This window comes from Mustelus asterias, chromosome 15 (genome assembly GCF_964213995.1).
Source record: "Mustelus asterias chromosome 15, sMusAst1.hap1.1, whole genome shotgun sequence".
Lineage (NCBI taxonomy): Eukaryota > Metazoa > Chordata > Chondrichthyes > Carcharhiniformes > Triakidae > Mustelus > Mustelus asterias.
The window spans coordinates 90,136,467-90,149,946 of NC_135815.1; the positions used below are offsets into that span (position 1 = coordinate 90,136,467).

Genomic DNA, 13,480 nt, shown 5'->3' on the forward strand with positions numbered 1-13,480 from the left:
CGTTGACCTCGGGTGGGATTTTCCAGTTTCAGGGTGAGCGCAGGGAAAATCCCACCATAGTCTAAAAATTAGGTGTAGGCCATTTTGGATTGAGTAAGAAAATATTTGTTTAATGCACAGGATAGTGGAAATCTGGAACTCTCACAAATAAACATATGAATTAAGAGCAAGGGTTAGGCTATTTGGCCCCTCTGCCCTTCAGTATCATGGCTGATCTGATTGTGGACTCAGCTCCACTTTCCTGCTGCCCCCCCTATACACTGTTAATTCTATATTCCTAAAGAACTGTCCATACAAAGCATTGGGAAGGCTGCAGTTGGAATACTGTATACAGTTTGGACAACCCCTCCTTATGGAAAGAGTATTGGAGTCGAGGGAAAAGTGCAACCGAAATGATACCAGGATGAAAGGATGTTGTTCCGATGAGAGATCTGATGAAGTAGAGATATATTCAGTGGAGCACGGGAGGTTAAGGGGGGGTCCAATAGAAGTGTTGAAATATTAATTAAATTTTTAAAAAATCGAAGGATTATTTATATTGGTCAGTGAATTGGTAAAATGGGGTCATAAATTTAGAAGCATAAAAGGGGAGGTTAGAAGCAATGTTTTCATGCAAGGGGTTATTAGGATATGGAGTGCATTACCACAAGTGGCCATTGAAGCTGAGTCAATCATGACATTTAATCAGAAATTAGATGAACATTTGATGAAGAAAAATATTGATGGATATAGAGAAAGAGCAAAAAAAAAATATGATTAGATACCTCTGGTGTGGAACTGGACAGGCAAAGACATGATGAACCTCTTTTTCTGCTGATATCTTTATTTCAAAGTTTATTTATTAGTGTCACAAGTAGGCTTACATTAACACTGCAATGAAGTTACTGTGAAAATACACTAGTCACCACACTCCGGCGCCTGTTCGGGTACACTGAGGGAGAATTTAGCATGGCCAATCCATCTAACCAGCACATCTTTCAGACTGTGGGGAAACCGGAGCACCCAGAGGAAACCCACACAAACACAAGGGGAATGTGCAGATTCCGCACAGACAGTGACCCAAGCCGGGAATCGATTGAAAAGTACAAAGAACAAATGCTAAATTGCCACTGATCTGGTGGCCATCTGACAAGCTACCCCTGTTTCAGTGTTGTTTGCTGTGTCTATACAAATGGCAGCTACTCATGAATGGGATTGAGCTGACCATCTGCGTTGTAATTTATCTTATCAGTGGGCAGATATTGTTTAGTTCACACTGAAAATTGGCCTCACTGGATATGTTTACAAGATAAAATCTTTTTGTTCTGGTGAAGGCAAGCGATATCAAAGCTGTGGAACAGATATTTTCTGTTTCAGGCTCCCAGTGTCAGTCAGATCAAGTATGGCATAGGTTAGTGATAGGACAAGCATCTATAGAGTTGTAACTTCTGCTCCTTTGCTCCAAGTCCAGCTCATAAAAGCAGCCCCTACGCAAACCAGGGTTGATATTTCTATTTTAATTTTATATATCTTTTTGTGTGTGTTTACCATCTGTGCCAAACTATGTTCAGATTTTCTTTTTTGATGTGAACACATCCTCATAACAAGAAATACTTTGTCACATGTAAGACTTTTGCAGTTCTTAGACAGAAGATATTCTATAATTCTAGATATTTCTTAAAGCTTTATACAAAGATTAAAAGGGCTTAATCCACAATGCAGATTTTATGTTCATAGAATCTCTACAGCGCGGTAGGAGGCTATTCAATCCATCAAGTCTGCACCGACCACAATGGAACCCAGGCCCTATCCTCTTAACTCCACGTATTTACCCTGCTATTCCCCCTGACACTATGGGGCAATTTAGCACGGTCAATCAACCTAACCCGCACATCTTTAGACTGTGGAGGAAAGCTGGAGCACCTGGAGGAAACCCACGCAGACATGAGGAGAAATGCAAACACAGACAGTGACCCGAGGCCAGAATTGAACCCATCCCAACCAAGATTTGGGCACTGGCTGTAAGTTGTTGCAGATATTTTCCAGCTTCTACTAAGATATTCAAAAAACTTCAAGCTGGTTCCCAGGACTGGTGCTGTAAGACAGCAGTGCTAACCACTGTGCCACCATGCTGCCCACGTTCTGAAACATTCCTTATTGTTTCTTATGTTCTTATGTTTCTCCGTGATTAGACCCCTTAATGATAAACAACATGGTGGATGAGAGGGATAGAGAGAGAGAGGAAGAGAGAGAGAGAGATGGAGCAATATGAGGCAAATTGTAAATATAGGCCCTCGACAGTTCTGAATATAATTAATGGTCTATCTTTTGTCAGCTATCTTGGTATCTAACAAGGTGGATGAGGTAATGAAAATAGTTTCATGGTTAAAGTAGCTCTGCTGACAATCACGTTGCATTTAATAGCAATGCTGCTGTTCAATATGGCAGCAACATTATGTGAATGAGGCTTATAAAAGCAAAACACTGTGGATGCTGGAAATCTGAAATAAAAAGAGAAAATGCTGGATAAATCCAGGTCTGGCAGCATCTGTGGAGGGAAATCAAGTAAATATTTTGGGTCTAAATGACTCTCCTACAGAACTGAAGGAAGGTAGAAATGTAAAGAAAGTGGGACGAGATTTTTCGGCCTCCCAGACGTGTGTTTCCTGGTGGCAGAAGGCAGCGTGCAGTTTGCCAGCAGCGAGATTCTCTGGTCTTGTCACTGTCAATGGGATTTTCCATTGATGTTACCCCATGTCGCCGCAAAACCCGTGGGAGGGGGTGCGCTGCTGGCGGGACCGGAGAATCCCGCTGACTTGAGAATCCTGGCCGTGGCTGGAGAGAGGGTGGAGGAGGTGGACAGAATAGAACAAGAGGGATAGCTGGGGGAAAAGGAAATATTGACAACTTTATCATGGACATAAGACAAAAGGGAGTGTTATTGTACCACTAAAGGATGGAGTGGCAGGATAGATGGAGTGGACGAAGTAGAAAGGGTCGAGAGCTTCAAGTTTTTAGGTGTCCAGATCACCAACCTGTCCTGGTCCCCCCAATGCCGACACTATAGTTAAGAAAGCCCATTAATGCCTCTACTTTCTCAGAAGACTAAGGAAATTTGGCATGTCAGATACGACTCTCACCAACTTTTACAGAAAGCATTCTTTCTGGTTGTATCACAGTTTGGTATGGCTCCTGCTCTGTCCAAGACCACACAGAACTACAAAAGGTCATGAATGTAGCCCAATCCATCACGCAAACCAGCTTCCCATCCATTGACTCTGTCTACAATTCCCGCTGCCTCGGCAAAGCAGCCAGCATAATTAAGGATCCCACGCACCCCGAATATTCTCTCTTCCACCTTCTTCCGTTAGGAAGAAGATACAAAAGTCTGAAGTCACGTACCAACCGACTCAAGAACAGCTTCTTCCCTGCTGCTGTCAGACTTTTGAATGGACTTCCCTTGCATTAAGTTGATCTTTCTCTCCACCCTAGCTATGACTAACACTACAGTCTGCACTCTCCCCTTTCCTTCTCTATGAACGGTATGCTTTGTCTGTATAGCGCGCAAGAAACAATACTTTTCATTGTATGTTAATACATGTGACAATAATAAATCAAATCAAATCAAATACAACAATATTGGAGTAGGAATATTTCCTGACCATGAGAGCATTTGGTATGTTGCCTTGAAAATGTGGTGGTAGTGGTGAAAGATAAGTAAATGACAGAGACAGGAGGACTGGTATGGAGCATAAAGAACCAAAGGCAGCTTATTGTCTCCTAAATTGATATGCCTCCAAATCAAATGTTCTGCGATTCCTGAAGTTGCATTTTTCGTACACAGTATATATGATTATATCCTTATTTTAAAGCAAATTGTGAATCCATGTCTTTGGTTATTGATATGCCTCTGTTTATCTATATACTAGATTTTATGTTTTTTCCCCCAATCCAATCATATTTAAGAGGGTGGTAGGGAGGATGTGGGTAGGTATGCAGCAGGATTGGGGATTGGGGAAATTATGTAATATTGAGAGTGTAAACCTAGCATCTGCAAATGGGAAGAGCTAGTGAGAAGAGTGCAAGAGAGTGACATATCAGTGAGCGGGATCAGTGGGTCTTGGAAGCAGAGGCTGCAGTCTGAATATATTTGAAGTAATATTGGCAATCTAGTTTTGATAAGAGGATGGTGCAAGAATGTGGCAGTGGTTATCCAAGTTGTGAGAGCGCTAGAAAGTACTTAGCTGTGTTCAGGAAAATTGGGAAAAGGGTTATGCTGAAATGAGCTTTGTGAAATCACTGTATAGTCAAAGTATGGTCAATATATTCAAGGCAGTTTATAGTGGGATCTGGGAGTTGACGAGGATGTACTGATGTTTGAAAGCATTGAAATTGGAATGCCTTCCTGTTGGACTACGATAAGAGGTGTTGGAATTTTTCTGTGGGGAAATCCAGGACTTGGGCAAGTGGTGCTGCAGAGTACGAGAGCTCTGTTGAGAGGAGATTGCGGTCCTTTGAGGATCAGGATTATCAGGTATGGGAATGTTGTGCAACATGGAGCTAGAATTATTGGGGATGTGACAGTATTGAAGGGTGGGGTACTTGGACTGCTAGATTTTTGAGAGGAGGAGAGTAGAGTAATTAAAGAATGTAATCTTAATTCATTTTTCCTCCATCCCTAATCTTTCTATTCTGATTTCCGAGCTTTGAGTTTCTTATTTGAAGTGGACTTCAAAGTCTTGTATTTATCCACTGTATGCATTTAATCAAGAACTGCAAGACTCCCAGTTTAGGGTTAAGAAAGCCACATGTGGTTCATTATCCCAGTTTCCCAGAGACTGTATCATTGTATTCCCAACTGTGTCCTGGGAACCAGATTGAAGTTTTTTGAATATCTTAGTAGGAAGCTGGAAAATACCTGAAATAACTTACAACCAGTGCCCAAATCTTGGCTGGGGTGTGGTAATCTTGCCTCTATGTAAGTAGTCAGTAAGCAGAGATCAGAGAGTGGCAAGGAGGGACAGGCACTCATTCGCTTGGAAGGGTAGCTGGTGCCTTGAGCCCATTGAGTGGGCCAGATTTGCCCACATCCCATGAGTGAATTTTTAAAAAGTTGCCTGATACCCAGGCTTCAGCTGGGTACATAGCCTGTGTCCTTGGAGATGCAAAATGATAACTAGAAAGAATCAGTAGTCCAGTTGAAGTGTGACAGTAAATCACAGAAAGTGATTGGTTACTGGGGAAATGACAATATATTTTCTTTGATAGTGAGCTCCCAGAATTGGAAAAAAGATGAGGAGGAGGCGGCTCTGAGGCCAATTCAAGATGTGCAGAGGCTGGCAGATGAACTGTGTGATTCAGAGAGTGACCTTAGTATTTCTGGTAACGGTGAAGAATTGCAGTTGAAGAAAACTTCTGAAGACCCACATAATCGCATTCCAAATCGTAAACCAGCTATAAACGATGACCCTGCAAGGACCAGTGAGTCAGTCTTTACCGAAGATAAAAGCCCTGCTGTTTCCAAAGAAGAACCCATTGTGCCTTTCTTAAATCAGCCAGACCAAAAAGATCCCGGTGGTTCTGAGGAAGATGAACTTCGTGAAGAGCCACATGAGATCACAACACAAGATAAGCAGCTTCAGTATGTATTATTGGTCTTTGATATAAATAAGTTACTATATATTTATAAGTGATTTGATTTTAAAACAATAACCTGTTTGCACTCTTTAAGAAATCTTTGATATAGTTATCTGAGTAAGAAAATTGGAGTAGTGCAAAAACTTGTGGAAAAACACCGATGCTGACCTGGTGGATTGACTAGTCTTTCCTTTTGCTATAATATTTTTAAATTCAATGTAAAAGTTGAAGAAAAAACAAAATAGACATTTACATGAGGTACTGACAGGCAGGGAAGAGAGAATGTCCAAGTCTGAAGCAGTGAGGGGAAATGTCCAGGTCCAAAGAGGGTGGTGGGAGTGCCCTGGTCTGACGGGGGTGGTGGGAATGTCCAGGTCTGAAGAGGGTGGTGGGAATGTCCAGGTCTAAAGAGGGTCGTGGGAATGTCCAGGTCTAAAGAGGGTAGTGGAAATGTCCAGGTCTGAAGGGGGTGGTGGGAATGTCCAGGTGAATGGTGAATGTGCCCAGAGGGAATCAATATTTGACTCCTAAGGAATGAACTCTGTGTGGATGTGATAGGAGTGTATGGTTATGGTTACAGTGGGCAAAGGCAGCTGGTAGGGTGGGAGGGTGAGAGTTTGACCGTGTATAGTGTCGGGTAAAGGGGCTGCGAGGATTGTTAGTGGGGACATGGAGATATACAAAGACTTGGGGGTGGACAGGAGCTGGTTGGAGAGATCAATGTGAACGGGGGTGGGATACTCGGGAAGGAACATGCACGTTCACCCTGACACTCTGGAAAGTAAAAGATTCGGGCTGAAGGGTGACAGTGGGGAGGTCAAAGGTGATGCCGGGGACCAATGCTAATGGGCGAAAGGACATGGGTGACTGGGGGAGGCAAAATGGTGGGGGAACTCATTAAGCACGTGACAACTGCCATCATGGTCAAATCAAACATGAACAGAGCCTCATATTGGACGGGTGCAGGTGCTGCATAGGAGTTGGTTCAATGGGTGGGATGAGATGCAGGTCATTTCAACTGGACAACTGAAAGAAAACTGCGGTGTAACTGTACAAATGTGCAGCACTTGTCTTCGCTTTCATGGCTCCTCTCTGGGAAGGGGGGGTGGCGCTGAGGCTTGAGAAGGAGTCTCGTGCTTGGCCTCTTCCTGGAGACACTTGTAAGTGAGAGAGGAGAGTGCAAGTAACGACATCGGCTGCCCCAATATGGAGGCACAGTTCACCGTCAAGTTTTGATAGAATGGATAGGGTTTTAGTAGGATAACGCCCATGTCCAAGCACCCTATTGCCAGTGGCACAATCCTGCTACTCTCCTGCGAGTTCAGATGTCCTCTCCTTGAACTCGGTAAGGAATCTCAGATGCTGGCGCTGCCTTCCGACTTCTGTCGTTCTTTGCAGTTGTGATTGATCTTATCCTTCTCAAAGAGAACTGAACATGGGTTTGAGCGGAGTTGCATGCATTTGAACATTGCAATTTGATTCTTTCTTATACTTTTCCTTGTAAGATAATCCACATTTGCAGGTCACCACAAATGATGGTTGTCATTGTATACACAATGCAGTCCAGGTTTGAAGACATTGGTTGGGATTTTCCATCACTGGCACTGGTGACCATCGTTGCAGGCAGGATGGGAAAATTTGGTGAGCCATTAAAAGTCAACGGCTCTCCTAATTTTGCCATCCTGCCCGCAACAATGCCTTCTGTTGTCGGGGCCAAAAAATCCCACCCATTGACTTCAACCTGATGCATTCATACTTGCAGGACTGTAGAGTGCTTTCCCCTAAGTTGTACAGTAACAGAAAGGTGAGCTTCATGTTACATAGAATCACAGAATCCTTACAGTTCAGAAGCAGGTCATTCGGTCCATCAAGTCTGCACCAACTCTCCAACAGAGCATCCCACCCAGATCCCAACCCTGTAACCCCACATATTTACCTCGCGAATCCCCCTAACCTGGTACAAGAAGGGGCAATTTAGCATGGCCAATCCGCCTAACCTGCACACCTTTGGACTGTGGGAGGAAACCAGAGCACCCAGAGGAAACCCACACAGACACGGTGAGATTGTGCAAACTCCACACAGACACCCAAGGCTGGAATTGAGCCAGGTCCCTGGCGCTGTGAGACAGCAGTGCTAACCACTGTGCTAACCACTGTGCCAACCACTGTGCCACCGTGCCGCACCTTGGGAGGAAAACTTTCAGAAAACAAAATGTTTGAAATTTTCTGTGAAGCATCCACTCTTATTCCCTTGTGTTGCTTCCTCTGACTTCCCATCCTGTTCATTCCACTTTGAGCTCAGACAAGCTAATGTTAATTTACTATGACAGCTTAAAACAGGTCTACTAACTTGTATCTCAAGTTATTTGGCGCATTGGCCGTGCTAAATTCTCCCTCAGTGTACCCAAACCGGCGTCGGAGTGCGGCGACTAGAGGATTTTCACAGTAACTTCATTGCAGTGTTAATGTAAGCCTACTTGTGACACTAATAAATAAACTTTAAAACTTCTATTTGTGGTTCAAATATTAGTTACTTAAATGATTAAAAACTATGCACACTAATGTGGCATTGCAGATAACTTAAATGACTTGCAATAAAAGCAAAATACTGTATCTACAACACTGTATACAATGACAGCCCTGAAATAAGAACACAAAGTGCTGGTAAAAACTCAGCAGGTTTGGCCGTAGTGGAAAGAAAAGTCGGATCGAAGAAGAGTAACTTGTGATTGTTTCTTTCTCCACAGATGCTGCCAGACATGCTGGGTTTCTCCAGCACGTTGCATTTTTATTCCAGCAACTTGCAAATCTCGTTTAAACAAATGGTTCACAAGTCGAAATTTTCCTCATTTACTCGTCTAACCGTTCTTGCATCGTTTAAGTTGTATTGATAATAATTTAACCGTTTTACTGTATTTATACTTATAAAAGGATTCCACTTTAATCCAATGAAACGGTGCAATTCATTGTAATATATTATCCTGAGCAATGTTGCAAGTCAGTCCGTTTTGTAAAAGGTGTGGAGAGTTAAAGCCAAAATGTTTGTCAGTTAATGATGTCACTTCCAGTCTTGTGTGAATGATATGCTATATATCTTTCGTTAGGCATCGATGATTGTAAAAGCAAAGTTAAAGCAGCCCTAATGTTCTCATTTTCCTCACAATTACTTGCTTCAAGCTGTTTCATTGTAGCCTGTCAAATGGTTCTGTAAGGCTTCAGACCCTAGTGCACCATGGCAACAGAATCTAAATATATCACTTGAAAGGTTCAATCTCCAGCATGTTTTTTGTGTAAGGGAGCCAGAGTTAGGCTTGATGCCAAGGACCAGAAATAATTTGATGACAATCCAACAATTAAACTAAATCTGAGAGATAGAGACAGACCAGGGGTGTAGTCCTAGCTCCATTTGAGAGACTAACAATACTGCAGGCTTGATGCACACAGCACATTCAGTTTGTTAAAGGTCTCTTTGAAGAGCACTGACAAATAAAGAGTATAGAAAAGAGATGACTGTTTTGAGGCCCATGGCAGAGGAAGAAAGAACAAGCTTTTGCCCAAGCTTCTTCAGCAGCATTGAAGAGGACTTAGCACCGATGGATTGTCTACTGCAGAATGTAACAGATATAATTCAAGCTGTCAGCTTAATCAGGATGTTACCAGGAAGCAACCTGATGAAGAGAGGGATCCCTTGTTTCCTGACCTCTAACCCTCAGCCCATTACAGATTGTCATAAATTCTGTTTTTTCTTTATATTGGTTTCTCTTTTTTCTTGCTGTTGTTGCCATTCAGTTTTCATGCTGCTGTTTCATTTGTTACACACAATTGCCTCCAGTGTGGACCACCCAGATTTTACCACTGGGGGGGAAGGATATGCTTTTAAACATGAATGAGCAAAGAGGACTGTGATCTATTAGGATGATTTGGCATGCTAGATATTTAGCATTTGAAAAATAATAAATCAAAGTACAGTGGAACATTATGGATGGTCATTTTTATCCATAAACGGACCTTTTACTGCAACATATTTAAAAATAAACAGCGCTACCTAATGTATTAAAATAGCTATGATCAGCGATTTATTTTCTGTAATAAAGTATATTTTCCGTATGTATTTTGGAGCCTTCCTTTCACAAAAGATCCATCTTATGTACCTGTTACACAAGGGAAAACAGACTTGGGGGGGGGGGGGGGGGGTGGTGGGGGGGTGGGTAGCCTGCCTACCTACCTAAATATTTCATTTAAGAATTATATCACTTTTGCAACAGAAGGAAAGTACAATGTTGAGAAAGACCCTAGGCAAGACCGTAAGGTGGATCTTTTATGAAAGGAAGGCTCCAAGATGTATACGGAAAATATATTTTGTTACGGAAAATATATTTTATTACGGAAAATAATCGATGATCATTGCTATTTTAATACATTAAGTAGTGCCGTTTATTTTTAAATATATTGCAGTAAAAGGTCCGTTATGGATAAAAATGACCATCTATAATGTTCCAGTGTACTTTGATTGATTTATTATTTTTCAAATGCTAAGTATCTAGTATGCCAAATGCATTATTGCATTTATAATCTGGGGCTATAAATGATTTTTTTTTCTTATTGTAGACAGTTTACTTGGACAAAAGATTGCTCATTTGATATGAAAAGTGTTTCTGAGATCATTGATTAGCCGGAAAGCAACCAAGTCACAAATGATAGAACTGCAAGCGATTGTCAATTATATTGTTATATTGTCACAATCAATCAGTTAGACATTATGCATTGAAATATTTTAGAACTTATACTTTTAAAATGTAAAATATTGATTACAATGGTGCCTGTTAACACTCTAGTTATGCCATGTTTAACTTCAGACTTAATAGGAATGGAGTGCAAAATGCACCTATTTTAAGGGCACATGCCTACCTCTCTAGTTGTGTACAGCAAGGCAGTAAGTATAGTTTGTCTCCATACAATTCTGAATAGTACGGTGGAACACTGTTACATTAATCCCTGGCAGTAATACCTTAATTATTTACTGCTGCATTAAGCTTTATTTGAGGCTACATTTGTCAATTTGTTATTGCTGGCTGGACACTTGAGTGAGAAGAGTATACTTTAGTTACAGGAAAGCAGTTCTAGTACTGCAGCTGAGTGACTGTGACCTCATGAATGAGGAAAGGCAGTTGATATGCTCATTTTTCTAGCACCGTACAGGGTATAAAATGTGTCTGGTATTTCATAAGAGTGCAGAGATATTAGTTTCAATGTCGCTTAAAATAATTTTTGTAGATGACCTATGCACCCCACCCAGAAAAAATACCCCACAGTTGCTTATACTCAGCTTTCATTAATTCATTATTGCCGAAGTTGGATAAGTGCACATTTTGAGTACTAAATGTACTTTACAGGATTCAATATGTATTTATGTTATTCACTGTCAGTTTGTATTTTGAGAAAAAACACCATTTCTGCTGCTGAATGACCTAACATAACTATTAAAATGTGTGAAAAACATTGCTCAGCGCCTAGGGTCTTTCTCAACGTTGTACTTTCCTTCTGTTGCAAAAGTGATATGATTCTTAAATGAAATATTTAGGGCAGGATCCCTTTCCTAACAGTTTGTTTTCCAGTGGCGGGGGCGCGGCTGGCAGTGGGATCTTCCAGTGCGCTGTTCACCAGCCGCGCTGCGGGTGCTGCCATTGGCGAGACCAGAAGAGCCCAATGACACGGATGCCCAGAAAATTCAACCCTTAGGGTTTGAAGAGGGAAATTTTTGTCCTGTTTTTTTTCAATACCTGTTAGTAAACTGTATGAATATTGCAAGTCAGCGAGTGATAAAATTTAAGCTTTAGAAAGCCAAAGGACATTTGAACTTGTCTATCTTTAATTGAGTACCCAAAAGGCGAGGACTTTTTTTTTAACTGGAAAGTTTCTGGCACATGAAATATCCTACCAAAATAATGGTGAAAGCAGAATCTATAATACTTTCAAAAAGAAAGTAGTTGAATGTTTGAAATGTTTTTTAAGGAGTACAGAAAATGGGCATGGAGATGGATCTTGCACTGGTATGATGGGCTTTCAGCTGTCTCATAAAATTCTGCAGTTCTAAGTTGAAGAGAGATGTAGGACAGGTGTTCACCCAGAAATTGAAAGGGGAAATGGAGTGCTTATCATATTAAGCTGATCTTTCTCTACACCCTAGCTATGACTGTAACACTACATTCTGCACTCTCTCCTTTCCTTCTGTATGAACGGTATGCTTTGTCTGGATAGTACGCAAGAAACAATACTTTTCATTCTATCTCAATACATGTGACGATAATAAATCAAATCAAAATCTCGGCAGTCAGTATCCGAATGGCAGTTGCAGAAATATTGGAATAGATCATTTGTCTCACTGTTTTGGGAGAGAATCAAAATAGAAATATTAAAAACTGAAAGCTTCAATTGACATTTTATATTTCAGACTCGCAGTCGCAAACTTTATGATTCATAACCGGTTGTAAATAAAGAGATGACTGATTTCTCAGACAATGCACCTACCTCTCAGAAATACAAAAGCATAAGTGGTGCCCTGTTGTGCACTTTAACAAAAATGCAATTCTCCTCATTTGAAATAGGTTTAAGGTTAAGTGCTTATTTTTTTTTTAGGATGCCAGTTTACCTTTTCACCACCATGTATTAATGTTTAAATGCCATGAATAATTATAATCATGAACATGATTTTTCCATTATTCTCCGCAGGAGCTGCCTTTCACTTGAAGGATTTTTTCACTTACTTCAGACAATAGAAGATGGTGTTGGAGAAACAATGGCTAATTGTTCGGAACTGTATCAGCATACTACAATAAGTAATGAGAAGCTGCACAAAATCTCAAGGTTATTACAGATCTACTCAAATAGTTCTTTAGTTCCAATCTTCTTTCTGGTGCTTACAAAGTACCGTGCCTGGTAGTGTAAATGCTTGTTGTCTTTTATAAGTTTTATGTGTATTAACTGGAGCTGGGAATATTTTTAATGTCAAGCTTATAGAAATTCTTATATTGAAAACATTTCACCAGTAATTCAGCAAGTTCTGTTGGCAGTTATAGAGCGATAATGATTAAAAAATAGTTGCAAACAGAGAAATTAAACAGACTTCTTTTTTTGGCAAAACTAAAAATTGCATTCTATATTCACAATCCTTCGTGCTTGCAGAATAGAGAATTTTTACAGTGGCTTCTACTTTTCATTAGGAGAATGTTAAAGGCATGCCTGTGCATTATTTGAATGCATTTTCTAAACGTTTTTGTGAAGCTTTTTCAGTAATACAGAAAAACATATAGAAATAAGTGATCAAAATAGAACACTTTTTTTAATATTAGCATCGATCTTTATTGATTAGAACCATCTTAACCTTTATACCTTTTTAATGCAGTGACTGTTTCCCTAGCCCTGGTTTTATAATATGTATCCTGCTGATTAAAAGTTAGCATTACAGTAACAGTGCATGTTAAGAGCTAATATGAAGATGCCACACAAAATGTTATTAATTGCATTGTGCGAAAAAGGTTTATGGTCTTTAAAACATTGCATTCAATTTCACATCGAAATTTATACCAGTAAAAGATAAAGGCCCTGAAGACTGGTGATTGGAGGCATGCATCCAGCATGCAGCTTCTGCTGCCAACCTCTGTAAAGTTTGTTGGATCAAGGGGAAAGGTCTGAAGTAAGTGTAAAGTATAGTGATTGAGGAACAGAGCTGGATAATTCCTTAACCCAACTTTGCCAAAGAAGTTGGAAACATGGAATGAAGCCTGCCACTGCAGCACTGCCCGAAGCTGTCCTTACTAGATCCGTGTCAAGCCTGCTTTTCTTTTTTTTAAATTTGGCCCCGCAG

The 13,480-nt window shown here is 40.7% G+C and overlaps 1 protein-coding gene across 1 annotated transcript in view; it reads left to right on the top strand.

Annotated features, from left to right (window-relative positions):
* kiz (kizuna centrosomal protein) overlaps positions 1-13,480 on the top strand; it is a 141,452-nt gene that overhangs the window by 77,093 nt on the left and 50,879 nt on the right. Inside the window, exons 6-7 of the mRNA XM_078230606.1 lie at positions 5,248-5,620; positions 12,346-12,480. Coding sequence (XP_078086732.1) covers positions 5,248-5,620; positions 12,346-12,480 — 508 coding nt within the window. The remainder of the gene's footprint in view (positions 1-5,247; positions 5,621-12,345; positions 12,481-13,480) is intronic.